The 26,905-nt window shown below is 34.8% G+C and overlaps 1 protein-coding gene and 1 pseudogene across 4 annotated transcripts in view; one reads left to right on the top strand and one right to left on the bottom strand.

The window, feature by feature from the left end:
* LOC103663936 (ankyrin repeat and KH domain-containing protein 1) overlaps positions 1-26,905 on the top strand; it is a 120,328-nt gene that overhangs the window by 29,206 nt on the left and 64,217 nt on the right. For 3 of the 4 annotated variants that reach the window (XM_040622343.1, XM_040622342.1, XM_040622345.1), the window contains exons 3-10: positions 3,410-3,566; positions 4,530-4,677; positions 5,225-5,372; positions 7,221-7,454; positions 9,598-9,692; positions 21,382-21,619; positions 21,852-22,043; positions 25,873-25,982. In XM_040622343.1, the coding sequence (XP_040478277.1) occupies positions 3,410-3,566; positions 4,530-4,677; positions 5,225-5,372; positions 7,221-7,454; positions 9,598-9,692; positions 21,382-21,619; positions 21,852-22,043; positions 25,873-25,982 (1,322 nt within the window). The remainder of the gene's footprint in view (positions 1-3,409; positions 3,567-4,529; positions 4,678-5,224; positions 5,373-7,220; positions 7,455-9,597; positions 9,693-21,381; positions 21,620-21,851; positions 22,044-25,872; positions 25,983-26,905) is intronic. The other variant, XM_040622346.1, reaches the window with a different exon arrangement.
* LOC103663854 lies at positions 9,699-10,906 on the bottom strand (annotated as a pseudogene).

The following is a 26,905-nucleotide window of genomic DNA, read 5'->3' as shown; positions in this document are numbered from 1 at the left end:
TTTGTTTGTTTGTTTGTTTTGCTTTGTTTTGTTTTTGCTTTGCTTTGGAACCTTAAATTATTTTGCTTAGAGCAAAGAGAAATGTGGAGAAAAGACATCTCTCTTCTCCAAGTCTTCTCTGCTTTCCTTTTCTTCCTCAGATCAAGCTTCGCTTACTGGTGGTAGTACATTTTTGCTCTCTGATTTAGGCTCACACTTCACTTATGTTGTGAGTATTACTCCTTAATCCCTAATTAAGGGTTTTAAACTCATTTTTCTTTTTTTTTCGGGGCATCTCCTGATTCTCATTCAGGGCTGTTTTCTGGTACATTTAACATTTTTCTTTCCCTATTTTCTTCTCTTTTTGTTCTTAGTAAGTCTGGGATAAGCAGCAAGATACCTTAGAATTGCTTGTTTTTCATACCTATATTGATAGAAAGAAAATAAACCTTGAAAATAATGATTATCTGCCTTCCAGGAGGTGTCAAAAACTATTGAATTCTTAAATTTTGTGTATTTTGACAGTTTAAACTCCATACATGGTTGGATAGAATGTTCTGTCTAAAGAAATTGTCAGATATATTTTAAGATTTATTTATTTATTTGAGAGAGAGAGAGAGAGAGATGGAAAGAGAAGGAGAGAGCACGACTTGGGGGAGGGGCGGAGGGAGAGAATCTCAAACAGACTCCCCACTGAACGCAGAGCCCAATGCTGGGCTTGATTTCACAGCCCATGGGATCATGACCTGACCCGAAATCACCAGTTGGATGCTTAAGCGACAGCTACCCAGGGCCCCTGTCAGATGTATTTCAAAATGATGTGCTCCTTTCTAAGACCTGTGCAAGTTGACTATTGGATGAATATTTTCTTTTTGTGCTTCAGTATTTTCATTTGCTTTTTTGGATGTTGTGATTGAGGAATTTTTAGATTCTTTATTTTTTTAGTAAATCTGTACACCCAACATGGGGCTCAAACTCATGACCTTGAGATCCAGAGTCACACGNNNTTCCATCTGAGCCAGCTAGGTGCCCCTAGACTCTGTTTTTAATTACGAAAACATATTAGGGATTACTAGGCTTCTTAAGGAAGATAGAATTCTTGACACTATTTTAACTGAAAAAAATTTTCTTTAAAATTTTTTGATATTCTTAGAGAAAATTAAGGACTAAAATTATTTCAGGGGTACTTGGCTAGCTCAGTTGGAAGAACGTGTGACTCGTGATCTGAAGATCGTGAGTTCGAACTCCATGTTGGGTGTAGAGACATTTAAGTAAGTAAACTTTAGGAAGAAAATTAAAGCTATTTCAAGAAGAATTTTAAAATTATTTTCTAAAGTATGAATGTAATACAATTAGAAATAGCTAAAGCAATATGAAATGTATTAAGTAGATAATAAAACCTTCCCACTGTCAAGGTTTACATATACTTCCAGACTTTTTCCTTTGTAGCTTTATAAATACGTGTATATGTTTAAATATACGTAACTTTTAAAGTAATGAAGTGGGGTCATATTACACATAATATAACTTCCTTTTTTTTTTTTTTTTTTTTACTTTATTATGAGTGTCCTTCTATAATATGGTATGTCTATCTTTCTCCTTTATCTATCTATTTATTTATGTTTATTTATTTTTTTAGAGTGGGGGAGGCAGGGGGCACAGCGAGAGGGAGAGAGAGAATCTCAGGCAGGCTCCACACCCAGCACAGAGCCCAGCATGGGGACCTGGAGATCATGACTCAAGGAAACCAAGAGTTGGACGCTCAACCGACTGAGCCACCCAGGCAGCCCTATCTTTCTCCTTCTTTAAAGGATAAGATAATATTCTGTTGCTTAGATATACCATCATTTATTTTACCAGTTCCTTATTGAGAGATGTTTAGATTATTTCCTATTTTCCAATATCACAAATAATGCTGTAGTTTATATTCATATGTAGCTTTTCTTATTTGTATCTTTAAAGGATAAATTATTCAAAAGTGGTACCACTGTGTCAAAGGATGTTTACATATAAAATTTTGATAACTTGCCAAATTTGCCCTGACCCTGCCAACTTTGTACCAGTATACATTCCTATCAACAGTTTCAGAGGGCCTTACTTCTCAATTTTTTTTGTCAGTTTCATAGTTTGTGTTCCTTTAATATCAGTAAGTTGCATCATACGTTTTATAAATGATAAGTTTATTGGGTATTGATATTTTCAGTTTTTATTTTGCCTTAATTTTATGTTGTGCTTAATTATATAGAAATTTCTACCAAAATTAGAAATGGTTCATAGCACATGTATTAATCTTCTATTTCGTGGCTTTTGGAATTTGTCTCATGCTTAGAAAAGTCTCCCCTACGTCCGCATTAGAAAAATACTGCATTGTATAATAGTACTTTTCAGGTGTTTGTTTGTTTTACATTTAAATCTTTAGTCTATCTGGTATTTATTTTTGTGAATGCTGTGAATTAGAGATTTTACTTAATTTTCAAATGGCAACCAATTTCTGAAGTGTTTTTGAAATAAGCCCTCCCATCTCCTTTGATTTGAAATTTCACATCTATCACACATTGAATTCACAAATGATCTAGGGTCTTTTTTTTTTGGTTTCTATTGTATATCCTTGATATAATTTATCTGTTTCTGTGTAAGTATCATACTGTTATAATTTGCTGGCATCATAATACATTTTAAATCTTATTGGGCATGTTTTCCCTTCTTGTTTTTCTTGTTGTTCTCCAAAACTTTATTGAGTGTTTTTCTCTCATTTTCAGCAGTGATCAGGCAGTGAAATTATCATTGAAATTTTCTGTTACAGTTGTCACTGATTCCTCATTGAGGAGGAATCTAGAGAAAAAGTTTCACTGGCAACTTAGACATCTAATAATCCTACTAGACTGAGCTCTGTAAGGACAGGAACTATGCCTTATCCCTTTTTGTCTCTCTAGTGCCATGTATATCATAAGCACATAATAAATATTAGAATGAATTTATTTTAATTTACACTGTTACCCTAGAAGATGATTCTAGGTGGCTGTCAACCAAAGGGAGAAACTGTTGGGTTGTTTGTTGTATGAGTGCTGAATACCCACTTCATTACCCCTGAAAATAGTATAAATATGATCTTCTACTAGAGATCTTATAGTATGACTGTATATTTTGAAAGAACTTTCATTCGTTTACCTCAATGTGCATCATGTTAAGTTACATTTGGAGTTAGGTATGGGACAAATTAATATTATGGGCCTTGTAAAGACGTGGTATGTGATGGCCTTTTGACATTAGTGGCAAAATTGATATCAATCTTACATTCTGATTGTCAGCCTTATCTATGGAGACTATGCTGTTTTTACCCTAGATAATAGTATCTAGCAATGTAATTACAATTTGCACTTTTTTGCTTTTTCTTCCCCTGTACTACCTGATTGATTGACACACACTGAAGGAATTGGCAAATTGTCGACTGCTGATGGTAAAGCTTTTGCAGATCCTGAGGTACTCCGGAGATTGACATCCTCAGTAAGTTGTGCATTAGACGAAGCTGCTGCTGCACTGACACGGATGAGAGCAGAAAACAGCCACAATGCAGGACAAGTAGACACGTATGTGTATAACGACTTTTTCTGGGTATCAAACATTTTCTTCAGTGGAATTGGGGAAGTAGCAACTTTTGTTTAATTCTGTCTTTTGGAGGGGATTATAACTTTAGCTAAACATATATTAGAATGGATATTGTATTTTAAATGGATATATAAATGTATATATGTTACACAGACATTAAAATAGATACTATATTTTTATTCTTGCTTCATTGAGCATTCCTGTGGCATGCACTATACTAGACTCTGTAAGAAATCCAGAGTGAGTAAGATCTTATTTCTCTTTTTAAGGAAGTTACTTGTTCTAAAGATTATAGTAGTAAACTCTAAGCTGACTGCTTGAGTAAATAATAAATGAAATGGGTTGCTAATTCAGTAATCCAGGTGTATGCTACTCGGATACGGTCCCTAACTAGCAGCATCAGCATCACCTTAGAGCTTGTTAGAAATGCAGAATCCCAGACCTCATCTCAGAACTACTGAATCAGATTCTGCATTTTAACAAGAAACATGGGTGATTTCTATGCACATTAAAGTTTGAGATTTATTGATTGTGTTAAAAATTGTGCAGCAAAATATTTACATAGACTACACCTTCTGTTACCAAATAAAATTTTAAGCCATGGAATTATATCCCAAATACCTTTGGGAATTATTGCATTGGTAGAGTTTAAAAACTTGTGCATCTAATACTTTTTAAAACTTTATTTAAAAATTAATATGACAATATGTTAGAACATTTTGAAAAATAAAAGTGACAGCTGTTTTCATATTCAATTTATTACCTTTCTGGCTTGGTGCGAACATGAATAATTAGTATTACAAACACACAAAATGTTCATACCATTTTTTTTCCTTACTGTGTCAACATTTTTCTGTGTATGACTCTTTGTATTTAATACAATTTATTATCATAGGATTCTGAGTCTTTCTTTGTTGGCTAATTGTTGATGGTTTTGTTTTCAGTCGTAGTCTGGCAGAAGCTTGTTCAGATGGGGATGTGAATGCTGTTCGTAAATTGCTAGATGAAGGCAGAAGTGTAAATGAACATACAGAAGAAGGAGAAAGTCTGCTGTGTTTGGCCTGTTCAGCAGGGTATTATGAATTAGCACAAGTAAGCAGAAATTATCTCAAGGGATTGAAATTATGGAAAGATTTTGATGTTTTATTTTTATTACTAATTAAAGAAATGATCATTAGAGGCCAAATTCCTTCCTTTTGGGCAGTAGGTGAAATAGAAACTGGTACATAATTAATTTTGTTGCCTACATGTAACTGGGCATGGTGCATTTTTCTGCCATTTACTCAAAACTGTTCTAATGAATAAGAAACACATAAAAGTAATAGTAATATTTCAACTCGTCTTTACAAATAATATGCAGCTATAATGGAAAGTAGTGGTTTATTGTCATTTTATCCAGATTACCTCAATTCTTTTAATTTTTTCTGTCTGTTATACCAATATTGGGAAATAATCATCTGTTTACCAGTTAGTTTCTGTCTTGGGAGCATAGTTTTGCTGTTTTCTTCCTAGATAATCCCAAGCATAACACAAATTCTTTGATAAGAGCAGTTAACATTTTATGTTGCATTTATTTCTCTAGAAATACTATCAATCATGAGAACTGACAGTTTCTATCTTTGTGCAATGTGTTTTAAAGGTATTGCTTGCTATGCATGCTAATGTTGAAGATCGAGGGAATAAAGGAGACATAACTCCCCTAATGGCAGCATCCAGTGGAGGTTATTTAGATATTGTGAAATTATTACTTCTTCATGATGCAGATGTCAACTCCCAGTCAGCAACAGGTAAGTAGAAAATTGTGTGTTAGGGGCACCTGGGTGGCTCAGTCCTTAAGCGTCTGCCTTCGGCTCAGGGCGTGATCCCAGGGGCCTGGGATTGAGCCCCGCATCAGGCTCCTCCACTGGGAGCCTGCTTCTTCCTCTCTCACTCCCTCTGCTTGTGTTTCCTCTCTCGCTGGCTGTCTCTCTCTGTCAACTAAATAAATAAAATCTTAAAAAAAAAAAAAGAAAGAAAAGAAAATTGTGTGTTAATTTGAGGAAAATAAATTGATATAATTAATTATAACCTAAGAGATAAAAATGTGATTTCTTACAACTGGAAAATCAGTTGTAAACCTACAGAAAAATCTTAGCCTTTGTTTAGAAACTCTGAATAAAATATAAATTAATTTGGTATCTTCAAAAGACTGAGATTCTATTTCGCTAAGATTGACGGTTTTTCTGCTAGAGACAGTTTCTTTTTGCCAAAATGATATGTAATATATAAAGAGGCAAAATTATAAACTGTATATCATACAGTTCTTTATCTCATTTAAATCCAACTGCCTTAACTTTAGATTATAGATTAACCTGCAAGTATTTACCCTGTGGCGTTTTTCATGTCAGGTGTACTGAATGCATTTGCTAAGCTATTCTAGTAAGAGTTATTCTTTTAGTTGTTTATACTTCCCAGACACATAGATAGGAGGAGCCTTGGTCATGTCTCTTGAATTATAGGTACAGTTTTAGTAGTAAGATTACTTGGATTTAGTGAGGCAACAACATGATTTTTAAAAATTTACATAATGAAAGCGTATCATTGTTCCATACCATTTAGTGAATGTTAAATATAAATGAGCAAGACTTCCTAGAAGTGATTGTAGACTATTTTGCTGACCACTTTGTCTTAGTTGTAATGATAGTAACATGCATATGTGTAAAATGTTCAAACAGTTGAATTCTGAACACATTAGATTCTGGAATGTTACTTTTTTTGCTGAATCTTTAAAATAATCATCTTCAGTGCCATACTGAAATAGTTAAACAATCTCCCTTACCTCCTCTAATAAATAAAAATCCTCAAAACAAAATCAGGAAAGAAATAAGTGGCAAACCAAAGGATAGTGACCTTTTAAAGAAATTTTTCTTTTGAAGGAGTTATGGTGAGGGGGATTTGTATCTTCCTACTTTATTAGCTTGTCAAATAAGATGAAGTGTCATCTTGAAAAATCCCGTTCAGTATATTTTTATTTAAAATATTCTAATGTATCATTCAAAACTATTCCTTTTTTTTCAATACTGTACAGCCTAGAAATCCTCAGCATTTTCTTTCTATGTGTATTCATTTCTTAATTTTCTTTTACCTTTCCTTTATCTGTGCAGATTTATTCGTAAGACTATTCATTGTTTTAGGTACACTTTCCTTCTGACGCATACCTTTAATCTAGTAGGAAAATAAGTAAATTGGCTTGTTTATAACAAATCTTTTGTTTATTTTTTAGAAGATTTTATTTATTTATTTATTTATTTGAGACAAAGAGAGGGAGAGAACGGGGGGGGGGGGGTTGGGCAGAGGGAGAGAGAGAGAAGCAGATTCCCCCTGAGCGGGAAGCCCAGCATGGGGCTCCATCCCAGGACCTGGAGATCATTACCTGAGCCAAAGGCAGACAGCTGAGCCACCCAGGCCCCCCTATAATAAATCTTTTAATTAGTAAGAAAATTAAGATGATGCTTCTAACCAGTAGAACAAAAGAACATGAGATGATGGTTCTAGTGGTTTATGTAAGGGAATTGAAGAGGTAGAACTAGAGCATAGCATAGTTATAATTGTATCGATTTTATCATAATTCTGTATATCTTTTTATTCTTCGTTAGGAAATACTGCACTAACTTATGCCTGTGCTGGAGGATTTGTTGACATTGTGAAAGTGCTACTTAATGAAGGTGCAAATATAGAAGATCATAATGAAAATGGACATACCCCCTTAATGGAAGCTGCCAGTGCAGGTCATGTGGAAGTTGCAAGAGTTCTTCTGGATCATGGGGCAGGCATCAACACTCATTCTAATGAATTCAAAGAAAGTGCTCTTACCCTTGCATGCTACAAAGGTACTCTCTCTATATATGAATATTTACAATTTTTTTCATAACAGCTTTGAATATTTAAATATTTGAGTATTGAGTATTTGAATTAATTTTATATTACTTATGTTTTCCCTGTGCTGTCAAATTATGTAACTTGTAAGAGATGATATAGAAAGTCCATTTTAGCCTGTACTTCATGAAGTATGATTTCACAGTGTATGTTTCTTTATTATTTTAATTCAGATTTATTCAGGTAGCTATGAAGTCAATGAAAACTCGTAGCACAGATTTAGAGGGTTTCCATTATTTAATAACTTTTGTTTTATATGATTTTTCCAATCTTTATTTCAAAAATAATGCACACTCAAATAATAGTAATAATCACAGTTGATACAGAAAACCTCAAAAACACAGAAAAGCATAAGGAAAAGAAATTTTACAGTGACATGTATTATTACCACCTAAAGATTTAAGCATGTAAGCAATATTTTAATATATTTATTTCCAGTGTTTTTTAAGCATATATATAAACATGTGTGTGTATATATATATATATTTAAACTAAACAAGCATACTTAACTGTTTTGTAGTCTGCTTATTTTATTTAGCAATATATCATGAACATTTCCCATCTCAATAAGTATTTTTGTAACACAACTTTTGATGGCCACGTAGTATTTCACTATTTCAGCTAGGAGTGGGTATGGCTGCATGTGTCATGAAACCTAAATTAATAATGATTTAAACAAAAGAGAAGCTTTTTTTTCTTTTTTTTTTTACATAAATCAAGTCCAAGGGTATAGGCTGTCTAGAGCTAGTATAGCTGTTCCGCTGCTATCAAGATCTCAGAATTCTGTTTTTCTGTTCTACCTTCCTACTCTGCTTTCTATCCTCAAAGTTACCTGTAATCCAAGATGGTAGCTAGAGCCCCAGCAATCTATATTGTAGGAAGGATGAAGAGGGAAAGGGCAAAATGGGGAGTGCCTTTCAAATCAGTAAGCTACCTTTAAGGAATCTTCTTAGAAGTTACGCCTTACAGCTCCCACTTACATCTCATTGGCTACACATAGCTAGGAAAGCTGGGAAATGTAGTCTTTTAAAGGTCAGGCATGTTGCCACTCAGATAAAAATCAGATTTCTGTTATTAAGGAAGACTGAAAGAGTGGGTATTGAGTAGAGAACTAGTAGTCTCTGCAAATACATCAAATGGATGCACCATAATTGTCTGTTGTTGGACACTTGAATTGTTCCCAGTTTTCACTATTATTAAAAACACTGTAATAACATCCTTGTGCAGACATCTTTGCCTAATCTCTGATTATTTCCTTAGGATAAATTCCTGGAAGTGGAATTGCTGGGTCAAAGGGTATGGACATTTTTAAGGCTTTTGATACAAATTGCCAAATTGCCTTCTAGAAAGGTTGAACCAATTTACACTCCCACCAGCAGTGTTTGAGAGTGCCCTTTATCCCACCCTACACCCTCACCAACACTGGGTATTATCATTCTCTTTAATATTTGCCATTTTGATAGTAAAAATGGTGTCTCATTTTAATTTGCATTTGTTTAATAGGAAGGTTTAATATTTTTTTCTGTTTAATATTCATTTACATTTCTTTTTTAATAACCATTTCATGTCCTTCATCCATTTTTCTACTGGAGTGTTTGTCTTTTTCTTACTATTAAGGCTTTTTATATATTAAATGTATCCAGAGGGTTGAAATTATTTTGAATGGAGTTTTCTGTGCCTGTTCATTGCCACAGTGAGTTTATGGTCATTATTTTAATGCTGTTTTTATGAGAAATATGATCCAAACATATTTTACCTGACATTCTATTTGATTTCAGCGTTTTGATTTGATAGTTTGATAAATAGTTTATATAGATTAAATCAAAGAATAAGTATTATTGCTTTACTTAACTTGAGTTATGTGCTTTCTACTAATTCAGTCTTTATAACCTAGATACCTTGATGAGAGTGTGCCTATTATTTTGGATTAGCTTTGTAAAACTGTCACTCCTTTATCGAATGAAAAATAAGTTCTCATAAATTTTTGTATAGATACCTGAAAGAAAATGATTCCCCATTTTAATGCTTATGTATTAAATTAATACTCAATTCTTTAGAAATACAGTTTGAAAAAATTTATGTTCTTTTTTTTTTAAGGCCATTTGGATATGGTTCGCTTTCTGCTTGACGCTGGTGCAGATCAAGAGCACAAAACAGATGAGATGCACACTGCCTTAATGGAGGCTTGCATGGTAATTTTAAATTGCACTCAGTTGAGATGACATTGAAAAGCAGTGTTTTGTTTAACCTTTGTTTTTGTTTTTAAAGATTTTATTTATTTATTTGTCAACGGTGGGGGGAGGGAGAGAGAGGACAAGCAGGAAGAGCGGCAGGCAGAGGGAGAAGCAGGCTTCCCACTGAGCAGGGAGCCCAACGCAGAACTCGATCCCAGGACCCTGGGATCATGACCTGAGCCAAAGGCAGATGCTTAACCGACAGAGCCACCCAGGTGTCCCTGTTTTGTTTTTTTGAAAGAAGACTTTTTATTGCTTTTATGTACAGAAAATTCAATGGCATGCACGTAGCCCACTTTGGTGGCCAGTTCTTTAGCCTTCGTTTTTTCCATCTTGGCAATGAGAGTCACTGAGTTTGGACGCAGGACCTTGCCTCCCCACTGACAGCGGATGTCATATCTGTCATTATAATTGGTCCTGATAGCTTCTGCCAGCTTAGCCAGAGCTCCTCTGTCTTCTGAGTTAACCTGTGTGAAGGCGACAGTGGTGCAGGTCTTCCTGTGGACCAGATGCCCTAGCCTGGCCTTCCTCTTGATAATGAAGTTAGGAAACCCCCATCTTATCACACAGGGCAGACAGGAAGATAACCAACTCAGTGGGATCCACATGATGTGCAGTCACTACCAGCTGAGCCTTCTTATTTTCCCCTAAGGTGGTGACATTAAGCCCATCTTAAAGGATAGGTGGGCTCTTTGTGGGGATATTCCCTTTGCCAACAGCTTTCTTCTCAGCCCATGTCAACAATCTCTCCTTCTTCTCTTGCATTATCTCTGGTGTATATTTGTGGGCCAGCTTAAGCAGTTGAGTAGCTATTTGGCGGTCTAAGGCCTGGGTGAACTGGTTAATTGTGGGAGGCACTTTTAGGCATTTATAGAAAATAGCCTTTTGCTGCTACAGGCAGATATAGTGGCACCATTTGACAAAGCGGATGCGTTCCCTTTTGGCCTGGATATCCTGTCTAATGCCAAAATTCTTGGGCCTTTTCTTAAACAGGATTGACTACCTTCTTGGCATTTTGCTTCTTCACGATAGCAGAGGCTGGGGCCACTTTCTTCCCCTTGGCTTTCTTTCCTTTCAGCATCTTGGATGGCTGGAGGAGGCTTGTTTAACTTTTTTTTTTTAATCATTTTTTTGAAAGATTTTACTTATTTATTAGAGAGAGGGAGAGAGAGCATGAGCAGGGGAAGCGGCAGAGGGAGAGGGAGCAGCAGATTCCCTGCTAGGCAGGGAGCCTGCCTCAGAGCTGGATCCCAGGACCCTGAGATCATGACCTGAACCAAAGGCAGACAGACAGTTAACCGACTGAGCCAACCAGGCACCCCGGCTTGTTTAATTTTTGATAGTAAATCTGTCATTTTAAGAAACAGTACAAAAGGCAGGCTTGGCTCTGTCATTTCCAACCACACTGATAGACTTTTATTTTCTTCCCATTTTTTTTTATTGTGATAAAAGACACATAACAAAATTTGCCATCTTACACATTTTTCATGTATAGTTCAGTGTATTAAATACATACATAATGTTATATAACCATCATCACCATCCAGCTCCATAACTCTTTTCATCTTGTAAAACTGAAACCCTGTAACCCATTGAATAACAACTTCCCATTCCGTGTTCTCTCCAGCCCCTGGCAATCACCATTCTACTTACTATCTATGATTTTGACTACTCTATCTCATTTAAGAGTAATCATACAAAATTAATTAATTAATTAAAAGAAGAGGAATCATATAGGATTTGTCTTTTTATGACTGCCTTATTTCACTTAGCATAGTGTTCTTAGGGTTCATCCATGTTGTAGCATATGTCAGAATTTCCTTAACTTTTTTAAGGCTGTGTAATATTTCATTGTATGTATATAACACATTTTGTTTATTCAGTCATCCTTTGGTGGACACTTGGGTTGCTTCCATGTGTTAGCTATTGTGACTAGTGCTGCTGTGAACACAGGTGTACAGATACCTGTTCAAGTCCCCGCTTTCAGTTTTTTCAGGTGTATACCAAGAAGTGGTACTGCTTGATCATATGGTATTTCTATTTTTAATTTTTTGAGGAATTGCTACTGTACTGTTTTTCCACAGTAGTTTTTCCATTTTTCCATTTCCACAATGTACAAGGGTTCCAATTTCTCTGTGTTCTCACCAGCACTAGGTAGTAGCCATCCTAATGGTTGTGAGGTGGGACCTCGTTGTAGTTTTGATGTGCATTTCCCTAATGATTAGTGATGTTGAGCATCTATTCATGTGCTTATTGGCCATTTGTATATCTTCTTTGTTGAAATGTCTATTTAGATTCTTTGCCTCTTCTTGAATCAGGTTGGTTGTTTTTTGTTTTTGAGTTTTAGGAGTTCTTTATATATTTTGAATATTAATCTCTTACACCCATTATAAATATACCCAAATATTTTCTCCCGTTCCATGGGTTGCCTTTTTACTCTGTTGATAGTATCCTTTTATATATAAAATTTTTTTTAAAGATTTTATTTATTTATTCGACAGAGATAGAGATAGCCAGCAAGAGAGGGAACACAAGCAGGGGGAGTGGGAGAGGAAGAAGCAGGCTCATAGTGGAAGAGCCTGATGTGGGGCTCGATCCCATAACGCCGGGATCACGCCCTGAGCCGAAGGCAGACGCTTAACCACTGTGCCACCCAGGCGCCCCTATATATAAAATTTTTAATTTCATGAAATCCAGTTTGTTTATTTTTTCTTTTGTTGCCTGTGCCTTTGGTATCATATCCAAGAGATCATTGTTAAATCCAATGCATGAAACTTTTGTCCTGTGTTTTCTTATAAGTTTTATAGTTTTAGGTTTTTGATCCCTTTTGAGTTAATTTTTGTATATGGTCTTAGGTAAGGGTCCAACTTCATTCTTTTGCATGTGGATATACAGTTTTCCCAGTATCATGTGTTAAAAAGACTGTTGTTTCCTAATTGAATGGTCTTGACATCCTTGTCAAAAGTCATTGGCCATATATGCAAGGGTTTATTTCTGGGATCTGTCTTCTATTCCTTTTGTCTATGTCCGTCTTTATAACAGTACTAAATATTATGATTACTGTAGCTTTGTATATGTTTTGAAATCAGGAAGCGTGAGTCTTCCTGCTTTATTCTCCTTTTTCAAGATGGTTTTTGGGGTCCCTTTAGATTCCATATGAATTTTAGGATGGGCCTTTATATTTCTGCAAAAAACATCATTGGGCTTTTTTATAGGAATTACATTGAATCTGTAGATTGCTGCAAGTAATATTGACATCTTAACATTATTAAGGCTTCCAATCCATGAAAACAAAATGTGTTTCCACTTATTTGCATCTTCTTTAATTCTTCTGGCAATCTTTTGTAGTTTTCATTGTATAAGTATCTTACTTCCTTGATTAATTCCTAAATATTTTATTCTTTTTGATGCTGTTGTAAATGGAATTGTTTTTCTAATATGCTTTTCAGATTGTTCATTGTTATGTATTGAAATGCAGCTGATTTCTGTGTTAACTTTGTACCCTGCTACTTTGCTGAATTCATTTATAAGCTCTTACAATTTTTTGTGTGTGTAGTCTTGAGGTTGCCTATATATCATCTGTGAACAGAGATAATTTTACTTCTTCCTTTCCTGTTTGGATGCCTTTCCCCCTGCCTTTTCTTGCCTAATTGCTCTGGCCAGAACTTCCAGTACTATCTGATAGAAGCAGTGAAAGTGGGCATCCTTGCCTTGCTGCTGAACTTAGAAGAAAAGCTTTCAGTCTTTCACCATTGAATAGATGTTTGCTGTGGGTTTTTCATTTTTTACTTTTATTATGTTGTGGTAGTTTCCTTCTAGTCCTAATTTGTTGAGTGTCTTTATCATGAAAAGATTTTGAATTTTGTCAGATGCTTCTTTGTGTCAATGGAGAAGATGCTGTGATTTTTTTCCCTTTATTCTGTTAATGTGATGTATTACATTGTTTTATGTTCTTATGTTGAACCATCCTTGAATTCCAGGAATAAATCGTCCTTGATCATGGTGTATAAACCTTTTATTTTATTTTATTTTTATTTTTTAATGATTTTTTATTATATTATGTTAGTCACCATACAGTACATCCCCGGATTCCGATGTGTATAAACCTTTTAATATGCTGCTGAATTCACTTTGCTAGTATTTTGTTGAGGATTTTAGCATTCAGTATTCATAAAAGACATTGGTCTGTACTTTTTTTGTAGTGTCTGTGGCTGACTTTGGTATCAGGGTAATGCTAGACTCACAGAGTAAGTTAAGAAGTGCTCCCTCATCTTCAATTTTTTAAGAAGTTTGGGAAGGACTGGTGTTAATTCTTTTTTAAATGTTTGGCAGAATTCACCAGAGAAACCATCAGGTCCTTGAGTTTTCTTTGTTGGGAGATTGGTGTTTGTTTGTTTGTTTTAATTACTGATTCAGTCCCTTTACTACTTAAAGTTCTATTCAGATTTTCTATTTCTTTGTGATTTAATTTTGATAGATTTTGTGTTTCTAGGAATTTGTCCATTTCATCTAGGTTATTCAGTTTGTTGGCATATAGTTGTCCAATGTGCTGTCTTATAACGTTTTTCTTTCTGTAGAATTGGTAGTACTGTCCCCACTTTCATTTCTGATTTTCCTAATTTAAGTTTATTTCTTTTTCTTTGTCCATCTAGCTAAAGGTTTCTCAATTTTGTTTATCTTTTCAAAGAACCAGCTTTTGATTTCATTGATTTTTCTCTCTTTATTGCATTTGTCTCAGTTCTGACCTTTATTTCCTTCTGCCAGTTTTGAGCTTAGTCTTTTTTCAGTTCTTCTATTGGTGTCTAGTTTGTGTAATTTTTAAAAATTTTTATTAAGTTTTTTATTTTATTTCAGTATAGTTAACATACAGTTTTATATTAGTTTTGGTTGTGCAGTATTCTGATTCAACAATTCTGTACATTCCTAGTGCTCATCATGATAAGTGTACTTTTTAATACCCATTGTATATTTTGCCCATTCCCCTACCCACCTTCCCTCTAACCATCAGTTTGTTCTCTGTAGTTAAAGAGTCTGTTTCTTGGTTTGTTTCTCTCTCTTTTTTTTCCCCTTAGTTCATTTGTTTTGTTTCTTAAATTCTGCATATGAGTGTAATCATATGGTATTTGTCTTTTTCTGACTTATTTTACTTAGCATTATGCTCTAGCTCCATCCCTGTTGCAAATGCCAAGATTTCATTCTTTTTTAATGGCTGAATAATATTCCATCATATACACACACCACATCTTCTTGATCCATTCATCTATCAGTGGACACTTGGGCCACTTCCATAATTTGGCTATTGTAAATAATGGTGCAGTAAAAATAGGGGTGCATATATCCTTTTGAATTAGTGTTTTTGTATTCTTTTTTTTTTTTTTTTTTTAAAGATTTTATTTATTTATTTGACAGAGACAGCCAGCGAGAGAGGGAACACAAGCAGGGGGAGTGGGAGAGGAAGAAGCAGGCTCCCAGCAGAGGAGCCCGATGTGGGACTCGATCCCAGAACGCCGGGGATCACGCCCTGAGCCGAAGGCAGACGCTTTAACGACTGCGCTACCCAGGCGCCCCGAGTGTTTTTGTATTCTTTGGGTAAACACCCAGTAGAGCAATTACTGGATTGTATGGTAGTTCTATTTTTAATTTTTTGAGGAACCTCCATACTGTTTTCCACAGTGGCTGCACCAGTTTGCATTCCCACCAATAGTGCACAAGGGTTCCTTTTTCTCTACATCTTTGCCAACACTTCTTATGTTGTTGATTTTAGCCATTCTGACTGGTATGAGATGATATTTCATTGTAGTTTTGATTTGCATTTCCCTCATGGTGAATAATGTTGAGCATGTTTTCATGTGTCTGTTGGCCATTGGTATGTCTTCTTTGGAGAAATGTCTATTCATGTCTTCTGCCCATTTTAAATTGTATTATTTGTTTTTTGGGTCTTGAGTTGTGTAAGTTCTTAATGTGTTTTGATACTAACACTTTATCAGATATATCACTTGCAGATATCTTCTCCTGTTCAATAGGTCGTCTTTTAGTTTTGATGATTGTTTCCTTCACAGTGTAGAAGCCTTTAATGTTTAGGTAGTTGCGATAGTTTATTTTTGCCTTTATTTCCCTCCCTCAAGAGACATCTAGAAAAAATGTTGCTATGCCCAATGTCAGAGAAATTACTGCCTGTGGTCCCTTCTAGAATTTTTATGGTTTCGAGTTTCACATTTAGATCTTTTATCCTTTGAGTTTACTTGTTTATTTTTTTAAAAGATTTTGTTTATTTTTTTATTTGAGAGAGTACATGCACGTCATGTACACGAGCATTCATGTGAGCAGAGGGAGGGACAGAGGGAGAGGGAGAAGCAGAGTCCCCACTGAGCAGGGAACCCATCATGGAGCTTGATCCTAGGACTCTGGGATCATGACCTGAGCAAAGGCAAATGCTTAACTGAGTGGCCCACCCAGACACCCCCAGTAAGTTTATTTTTATGTATGGTGTAAGAAACTGGGCCTGTTTCATTCTTTTGCATATAGCTGTCCAGTTTTCCTAACACCATTTGTTGAAGAAACTTTTTCACATTGCATATTCTTCTTGCCTCTTTTGTTGAAGATTAATTGACTGTATAATTGTGGGTTTGTTTCTGGCCTTTCTATCCTATTCCATTGATTTTTGTGTCTCTTTCTGTGCCAGTACCATACTGTTTTGATTACTATAGCTTTGTAATATAACTTGAACTTTAGAATAATGATAGCTCCAGCTTTGTTTTCCTTTTTCAAGATTGTTTTGGCTATCCAGGGTCTTTTGTGGTTCCACGCAAATTTTAGGATTATTTATTTAAGTGCTGTAAAAAATGCTGTTGGTATTTTGATAGGGATTGCATTAAATCTGTAGATTGCTTTGGGTGGTATGGACATTTTAACCATATTTGTTCTTGAAACCCTTGAGCATGGAATGTCTTTCCATTTCTTTGTGTTATCTTCAGTTTCTTTAATCAGTGTTTTATTTTTTGGAGTACAGATCTTTTACCTCCTTGGTTAAGTTTGCTCCTAGGTTTTTTATTATTTTTGGTGCAATTGTAAATAGGATTGCTTTTTTTTTAAAAAGATTTATTTGAGAGAGAGAGAGCGTGAAAGAGAGGTATGACAAGCAGGGGTAAGGGATAGTGGGAGAAGCAGACTCCCCACTGAACGGGGAGCCTGATGAGGGACTCCATCCCAGGACCTGGGATCATGACCTGAGCCAAAGGCAGACACTTAACCGACTGAGCCACCTAGGCACCCTAGGATTGCTTTCTTAATTTCTCTTTCTTTTGCTTCATTGTTTGTGTATAAAAATGCAGTGGACTTCTGTACGTTGATTTTGTATCCTAGGACCTTACTGAATTCATTTATCAGTTCTAGTAGTTTTTGATTGAGTCGTTAGGGCTTTGTATATGTAGTATCATGTCATCTGCAAATAGTGAAAATTTTACTTCTTCCTTACCAATTTGGATGCTTTTATTCCTTTCTCTTGTCTGATTACTGTGGCTAGGACTTCCAGTACTGTGTTGAATAAAAGCGGTGAGAGTGGACATCCGTGTCTTATTCCTGATGTTAGGGGAAAGCTTTCAGTTTTTCACCATTGGGTATGATAATTCTACTCTGTTCTTTAGAATTTCCTTCCTTCTCCTTTAGGTGTGTTTTTTTCTTCTTTTTCTAAGCTTTTGAAATGTGAGCTTAGATAATTGATTTTTCTCTCTTCTAATTGTATGCACTGCTATCAATTTCCCTCTCAGTACTACTTTACCTGTGTCTTACAAATTTTGTTATGTTGGGGGCACCTGGGTGGCTCAGTTGGGTAAGCATCTGCCTTAAAAATTTTGTATATATTATATTTCATTTTCATTCAGTTCCATGTATTTTTTTAAAATTTCACTTGAGACTTCCTCTTTGACCCATAGGTTATTTTGATGTGTGTTTAGTTTCCAAACATTTGAAGATTTTCCTGTGCTCTTTCTGTTAATGATATCTAGTTTGGTTCCATTGGGGTCAGAGAATACATTCTATATGATTTCAGTTCTTTAAAATTTTTGAAGTTTGTTTTATAGTCAAGATATGGACATATAGTCCCTGTGCATTTGTGGAGAATGTATAATCTGCTGGTTGTGGTAGAGTGTTCTGTAAATGTCAATTAAATCCTCTTGATTGACTGTAGAATTCTACATTCTTTCTGATTTTCTGTCTAGTTTTCCTAACAATTATTGAGAGAGTTGTGTTAAAATCTTCAGCTGTACTTGTGGATTTGTGTACTTCTTCTCTTAGTTGCTTTTTATTTTTTTCACACGCTGGAGCTCTGTTGTTTGGTACCTATACATTCTACTGTGTCTTCTTCGTGATTGACCCTTTTATCGTTATGTGACATTTCTCTTTGGTAATCTTTGTTTTGAGGTATCTTTTGTTAACATAGCTCCTGATATTAATATAGCTACTCTTGTTTTCCAGTGATTGTTTTCCTGATAAATGTTTTTATCCTTTCCTTTCAATCTTTGATATGTTTGATATGCCTATGTGGTTATACTGAAGTGAGTTTTTTGCAGACAGCATATTTTTAGGTCATGTTTTGTAATCTACTCTTTCAGTCTTTGTTTTTTAATTGGTTTGGTTATACAATTTACATTTAAATATAATTATTGATATGATCTTATATTCTGATTCTGAATATGTTGAAATGTATTTTTTATTCATTTTTCCCCCTTTATTTTCTTTAATATATCATTAATAATCCTTTTCTTCCATCTCTTATATTTGATTTAGTTCTAGGTCTGCTTTTATTGGTTATTGTGTATCTTAAAAATCACCACATTTTCCTGCCTTTTAATATGTCTGGTATTTTTAGTTGTAAGCCATATGCTGTGTATGATCCCTTTTCAAGAATCTTGATTATCCTGTCCTTCTTGTAAAATTGTTATGTTTTGTTCTAGCAGGCAGTTAAATTACCAGTGAATCATTCTTTTTTTTTTTTTTTTTAATATTTTATTTATTTATTCGACAGAGATAGAGATAGCCAGAGAGAGAGGGAACACAAGCAGGGGGAGTGGGAGAGGAAGAAGCAGGCTCATAGCGGAAGAGCCTGATGTGGGGCTCGATCCCATAACGCCAGGATCACGCCCTGAGCCGAAGGCAGACGCTTAACCGCTGTGCCACCCAGGTGCCCCACCAGTGAATCATTCTGATCATACTGAAGCTTCATTTCAGCTTTATTCTTATATTTCTACTTCCTTGCTCCTTGATCTTTGGATACTTCTTAGGTATGGCTCTCTACCATCTCATTTGAAAGCCTACATGTTCACCATTGGTCTTTCTATTCTGTCTGAGTCTGAACTCCCAAGGTCTCCAAACTTCAGCAGCCATTCTTTGCTAGCCTCCTGGAGTGTCATCCTTGGTGTGTTCAACTCAGGAGTTGCCCAAGTATCTGAAGATAATTTTATATAGATTTTGAGCTTACTCTGTATTTTCTTTTTCTCAGGTATCCTGCCCATATTCTTCAAGTCCTAACTATATTGGCTGCTTTGTGTTCAGATATTTGTTTTCTTTTCACTCTTTGTTTAGCCTCAGTTTCCTTAGACCATGGTTTGGAAGATGCCTAAAGAGAGAAAGCTGGAGTGAATGTAGGGTTCATCTTATGTGTTGCCTTTTTTTGGTGCTTAGCCTTAGGTTGGTTGCTGTTCAATGCCTCCAGTTGCTTTATCTCTTTTTCCCAAATTTTACCGTTGTTTATTATAAAAGAGTGAGTCCAGTACCAGCAAGTGACTAGTCTTTAGAACTTTAAAAAATTCTAAGTATTGTATTGGACCTTTAAGATTGGATTATTCTGTTTTTACTCCTTTATTTTTTCCTTTGACAAAATTAATATTTTTTATTAAAGCAAAAAGTGCTTAGTATATTTTCTGTCTTAATATAGGTACTCAAGATATGGTAGCAGAATCAATAAAGAAATTGAAGTAAATTCACACAAAACATTGGGAGCCTAGAGGAGCTATGCATGGCAGTAGTTCCTTGATCTGTGAATACTTAAATCTTCTGTTTTCTTTTCAATTAGAAATGTATTTCAAACACCAAATAACTTAATACAGTAATTTGGTTAAAATATACTTTATTTTACATATATTTGAAGTATTAGTGTTTAATAGTAAAGCTAGAATTTTATTTCAGTTTCAGTAAAACTGAAATTTTAATGCCAAGTCATTTGTTTTTGACATCATGTCAAAGTGATTAAAGCTGGGCTAGTCATTTAATTAAATATAATGAAACTTGTGATGGATACTGAAATCTAACATTTAATTAAGGTTTCTTTAATTAATTCTTTAATAAAAGAATTGCCCAACCTTATAAAACCTTATTTTTATACTTAGTCTTTACCTTTAATTAGCACTGTTTTGGCCCTTTTTGAAATACAGAACAACACAGCATTTGACTTTATATGCTACAACAAGAGTTAAGGCCTATATAAAATTTTGAAGTAAAGGGGCGCCTGGGTAGCGCAGTCGTTAAAGCAGGGGCGCCTGGGTAGCGCAGTCGTTAAAGCGTCTGCCTTCGGCTCAGGGCGTGATCCCGGCGTTTCGGGATCGAGTCCCACATCAGGCTCCTCCGCTGGGAGCCTGCTTCTTCCTCTCTCACTCTCCTGCTGTGTTCCCTCTCTCGCTGGCTGTCTCTCTGTCACATAAATAAAAATTTTAAAAAAATTTTTTTTGAAGTAAAGAATTTGAAACTAAAGGTGTACCTGGGTGGCTCAGTCAGTTAAGTGGCTTCCTTCGGCTCGGGTCATGATCTCAAGGTCCTGAAATTGAGCCTCACAACGGACTCCATGCTCAGTGGGAAGTCTGCTTTTCCCTCTCCCTCTGCTGCTCCCCCTGCTTGTGTTCTCTTGCTCACACTCTGTCTCTCAAATAAATAAATAAAATTTAAAAGAAAAAAGAATTTGAAACTAAGAAAGAATATGGTGATAGGGATAGAATGAATTACCCTCCATGAGAATGTTTTATTAATTACCTTACTGTCTATGCAGATGAACCCCTGATAATATTATTTACAAATTAATTTTTACATCTTTGTAAGATTCTTTCTTTCACTGCAACAAGCTAGTGATGAAGAAAAATATAGGGTACTGTCAGCCAACAGGGGTTTTCCTTGGTGACATAATCCCAAGTGGTAATGACTTCATAGAATTTGTTGTTATTTTTTGTCAAGTCTTTGTTTCTTAAACAGATCTAATACAGTTTTTACACTTAAATATGACATCTAGGTTTGAGGGTATAGTTATATTTGGCTTGCCAGTAGTATAAATAGTAATTATTTTGAGGTACTGTTGTACATGGATTTAATAGTTTTTTGAACTTCGTAGAATGTGAAAACTTGAAATTATTTGGAATTGTTAATATATGTCATAAGTCTGATTCTTGTGGAAAATTTTGGGTTTGCTCAGAAGTAAGGTAAAGTAATTTTAATGGAGTTTTTGATAAGACAGCTCAGGTTTCTCAGATGGGCATGATAATATGTATGTATCTAAGGTGCATCTCCTTTTCTTTCTTTCCATCTTTCCTCAATCTCTCGCAATTTAAAAATCTCAAACCAACAACAAAAATTCCTTCCTTCTTGCTTTACTTCTAAAAATCTGCAGGATGGACACGTAGAGGTGGCACGTTTGCTTTTGGATAGTGGTGCTCAGGTGAACATGCCCGCAGATTCATTCGAGTCTCCGTTAACGCTAGCTGCCTGTGGCGGACATGTTGAATTGGCAGCTCTACTTATTGAAAGGGGGGCAAATCTAGAAGAAGTTAATGATGAAGGATATACTCCCTTGATGGAAGCTGCTCGGGAAGGACATGAAGAGATGGTGGCTCTGCTCTTAGCACAAGGTAAAGTAGTTTTACTTCTTTAATTAAAAAATAAATTTCCTTTGGATATTTTGTGTCGAGTGTCAGTGAAGTTTACAACAACAAAAATATTTTTTTGCATTGATGAGAAAATAAATGATGAGTACCCTAAGAGGAATCCCAGAAGGAGGGAGAGATGTTGAACACAATTTAGAACAATATTTTTATCAGAAGTGTTGCATCTGGTTTATCAATTTTTATGCTTTCCTCTCAGGAGCAAATATAAATGCCCAGACGGAAGAAACCCAAGAAACTGCTCTGACCTTGGCTTGCTGTGGAGGATTTTCTGAAGTTGCAGACTTCTTGATTAAGGCAGGGGCTGATATAGAACTTGGCTGCTCCACACCTCTGATGGAGGCTTCACAGGAGGGACACCTCGAGTTGGTTAAATATTTATTGGCTGCTGGTATGTGGATTTAGAAAAAGACTTTTATATTGCTTTCATAACTTTATCAATTAACCTTAACTTTTTCATATCTACAAAAGTTGAAAGCCAGCTCCACAATTTGACTGCTCTTCTTAGGCTCCTAAATCTCTAAAAATGTAATTTTTAAAACATTTTCTTATTGTTATTAATGTTTGCTTCATGACCATAGCTCTCTCATTGACCTTCTCCTTTGAATAGTTTTTGGCTTCTGGAAGGGAGAATTTAGTTCCTCTTAGTCTCTGTTAATAAGTGGAAGTGGAGATGACGTTATAGAGTTTGATACTTTTAAGCCTGTTCATTTCTTGACATTTTTAAGTCTTAAGAGAAAAAAAGAAAAAAAGAGCAAGTAGGAATTTAGTTTTTGGCAGAAGTACTTAGTTTTAAAATAATTTGTGCTTTATGCGTTGGTAAGTAATAGAAAGAAGTAGTTTTGCATAAAATATTTGTAGTTTTATAGCATAAAATAAGAATATATCAGAGGGACACCTGGGTGGCTCAGTCGGTTAAGCATCTGCCTTTGGCTCAGGTCATGATCCCAGGGTCCTGAGATCAAGTCTTGCATCAGGCTCCTTGCTCAGCAGGGAGCCTACTGCTCCCTCTGCCTGCTGCTCCCCCTGCTTGTGCTCATACTCTCTAGCTCTCTCTGACAAATAAATAAATGAAAATCTTAAAAAAAAAAAAAAAAAAGAATATAGAATATACCAGAAAAAAACTGTCCCAGATAGACATATACCTTTATATATATTTTAGGAATAATATAAAATTTTTCTTTTTATCCATGTCTGACATATTGTTTAAAACTTGATATATGAAGAAATTAATATGTAAAGGAAAATAAAATATTTAGCAAAAATTTATTCATCATTTTGAAGCTTTTACTATTAACATTAATTTCATTATAGCCCAGCCTCAATTTTTACTTTGAATTATTATTGAAATAATTTCTTAGGACTGTTAATGGTTCAGATGTTTGTGTAGTTTTTGAACAAAAGCATAGACCAGTCATACATACTGTCCCCTGACTCAGATATTATTAATCACTGCAGTTAATATATGCATTATTCAGTCATTGTGCCTCCATCATTTTCAGCGACTATCTTTGTCCCCTTCGGGAGTCCTCTCCCAGTGGTTATCTTTCCATAGTCTTCCCATATCCCTCTACATAAAGTCTTGCTGTTGTAAGAGGCTTTTAAGAGAAGGAATAAATGTTTAATAAATTATTGAATACTAAGACATTCTGCTCAGCTCTTATGTTATCTCTGTTAATTACCACTGGTCCCTGTATAGTAAGAAATATTAAACACATTCTTATAGATATGGAAACAATACACAATCATGTTACCCTAAGGCAACCAAGCTAATAAGTGACAGAGCTAATGTTCATACTTAGAACTCCAGACATCTTTTTTTCTGTTGTACCACCATGGAGTCTCATTTAGCTACTTAATGCTAATTTGAAGTACATAGTTTCCAGAACTATCTCAGGGATTTGAGAATCACTTTTTCATATGATCTCTATCTGTAAAATTTTTTTTTCCAGTTTAGAGTGTGCTTAATTTACCCGAAGTTCTTCTTAGAGTGTAGCACTAAAAAAAAAAACAACAAACAAACAAACAAAAAAAACCTCAATAGGTTTTTTAATATATTGCCTGTACCATTTTTAAAAATTCAAGAACCTTTTTGTTATGGCATTTTTTCAAATGTAGAAAATAGTTTAATGAACCCTAAGAAACCATCACACACCTTTATCCATTTTTTAATTTATGGCCTGTCTCATTTCATCTATACTTCTCCCATATCCCCCATTTATTTTTATATAATTATTTTTTATTGAGATATAATTGATACATGTAACATATGAGTTTCAGGTATACAACCTAATGATTTGGTATTTGTATATATTGTGAAATGATCACCACACTTAAGTCTAGTTAGTTAACATCTGCCACCATATATATTTATAGACACATTTTTAAATTTATATTCGAGATAATCTTTAAAAAATAACTACAATATCATTTTCCTACCTAAAATTTTTAAAATAATAATTCCTTACTATTATTAAATGTCTAAGCAGTTTTCATATTTTTCTTACAAATATGTATGGGTGTGTTTAATGACTTTTTGAATCAAGGTTCAAATAAGATTTATACAACAACTGTTGATCATTGTCTCTTAAGTCTCTTTTGTCTGTGGGCTCCCCTTCCATCTTTCTATTTCCTTGCAAGCTTTGATTGAAGAAATGGAATGTTTATCCTTTAGGTTTTCCACACTGAATTTTGCTAAGTGCATCTCCATGATTTTACTTTACTTGTTTTTCTGTCTCTTGGATTTCCTATAAAGTAGTAGTTAGATCTAGAGACTTGATCAGAATTTGCATATGATGTGGTTTTTTTGTTTGTTTTTTTTACTAGACTGCTTCATAGGTAGTATTTGTATACTTCCTTCAGGAGGCAATAAATGTCTGATTATCTGTCTTTTTGTGATATTATTAGCCGTAAATGATCATTAATCCATAAATGATCAATAGATCCATTAATTCATTAGGAATTACAAAGTGGTGATAGTCTCAATTTTGTTATTCCTTCCTTCTTTATTAGCTGGAATATATCTATAAAGAGAGATTTCCCTTCATCACCTATTTGGTTGCCCTTAGATATAAATCATATGAGAATGGCAGTTTGATTTTTTCCCCCTTTTATTTACCAGTTAACAAAATAATAAGGTGATCCCCTAGCATCCTTCAGAGGTGACCAATGAAGTGTTGTTTTGTTTTTTATTTGAACATCATTTGAACTTTTGAATTTTATGATGGTTTTTACTCCATCGCAGTTCTCATTCTTTTAGAAGCAAAAACTGTTAAAAGGTGGGACAATTTGATTATCCTTGGTCAATAAGGTTAGCTCCGAAGTCCTTTGTTTGTGACCTCGCCATAGTCTCTCATAGTTCCCTTGCTTTCTGATAGGGCAAGTTATTTCAGGCACATCTTATACAGATTCTTCCCCAGTCTTGGAACCAATTAGTTTTCTAAGAAGCCCTAGTTCCATTTAGCAGAAAATACTATGTAGAGACCACAGTGTAAGCTAGAGACCATTTCTGCTTGGTCTGTCATTGTCTCTAGTAGTTTTTGGTTTGTCAGAGTTAGAAATTATTTATTTTTCTTATGGATAAAATACATCATGAGTTCAGGTCAGTACTTCCAATTCAGAACCATAGGGTTTTTACTTAACTTTAACAGTCTTCTGTGTTTTCTCTCAATTGTGCCAAAAATTTCACTTTTCACCAAAGGATTACTCATTTACTCATTTGATTTTAAGGTATCCATATAACTATCTCAGACTACAAACCTGCAGTACCACTAATATGATTCTTGAGAACTCTTTGATGTTTTTTGTTTTTGCATCTCCCCCCCTTTGGACTCTATGAAATAATTTGGTATATTTCCTTTCTTCTTTTTTTTTAAGATTTTATTTATTTGAGCGACTGAGAGAAAGAGCACGAGATGGGGGAAGGTCAGAGGGAGAAGCAGACTCCCTACTGAGCAGGGAGCCTGATGTGGGGCTCGATTCTGGGACTCCTGGCATCATGACCTGAGCTGAAGGCAGACGCTTAACTGACTGAGCCACCCAGGCACCCCTAGTAGAGTTCCTTTCTGTGTGCCTAAATGTATAAAAGAAAAATAGGATAGTTAAAATACTTTATAGTATTCTAATATTTGAATTCATGAGTTTCATCAAATTTCAGAATTGGACTATTTAATATAATTTTACAGTTTACAAAGTAAATGTTTGGGTTTTTTGCTTCCTAGGTGCTAATGTTCATGCTACAACAGCAACAGGAGACACAGCCTTAACCTATGCTTGCGAAAATGGACATACGGATGTTGCAGATGTTTTACTTCAAGCAGGGGCTGATTTAGTAAGATATTTTTATTTTTTATTTTTATTTTTTGTGAATGTTGATATTCCTTCATTTATTTTTAACATTTAGAGAACAGTTGTAAAGGAGATCAATAGTTTGCATACTTTGTGTAAAATAACTTTTAAAAAGTTATTGTAGTTGTTGCATTCATTAAATATATATGAAAGTACTTAGTTTTTAATAGGGCATACAGTTTCTTTCCTAGGTAAAACTATTAATTGGTTTCTTCCACTCATCCTAGTCCATTTGACATTCCTGAACTTTTTAAACTGCTCTTTATTAGACATATCATAATTTCAATGATATATTTATAGAATAGAATAACCTATCAAATCACTTTGATTTCTTTTGTTTCTTTAATTAGTTTGACTTTTGGAAACAGCTGCTGTCCTCTTCCCGATAACAGTATTACAGCATTCCATTCTTCTTCTCTTAGTGTTTTCTATTTTGGCTTTTCAAAATTTCAAATTAGATGGCAGGTTCATATGTGTAATAATCTTTACAACTGTGGGGAATTAAATAGCTTTCCACTTTAAAGGTTCATGTTTCTTGATGAAATGTGTGCTTTGACTAATTTTTATTTTGTGAGGGTACTTTAAATTGCTCTCTAGAGTTTGTCTCCAAATTTTCTTACATATTTCTCAAAAATCTATGTGAGACGTGCACAGCTATAAATATCATAGAGAACGGATATAGTAAAGTTTAGAAAAACTGTGCAAATGCTGCCTTTTAAACAATTTCAAGTATCAGACATTCCCACAGATACCTGAAAACATTGTTGGAAAATAATTACTGGTTAACATAAATGTATAGTGTGATTATGCTATTTATCATTATTTCTACTGATACTAAATATTATAATGATAACAATAGGATTCTCATCAGTCAGCATCTGCCCCATCAGTTAGAATTTCTGAGAG

This window comes from Ursus maritimus, unplaced genomic scaffold (genome assembly GCF_017311325.1).
Source record: "Ursus maritimus isolate PB19 unplaced genomic scaffold, ASM1731132v1 scaffold_5, whole genome shotgun sequence".
NCBI lineage: Eukaryota > Metazoa > Chordata > Mammalia > Carnivora > Ursidae > Ursus > Ursus maritimus.
Note: the sequence above shows the minus strand (reverse complement) of the source record. Positions and strands in the feature narration are given on the sequence as shown.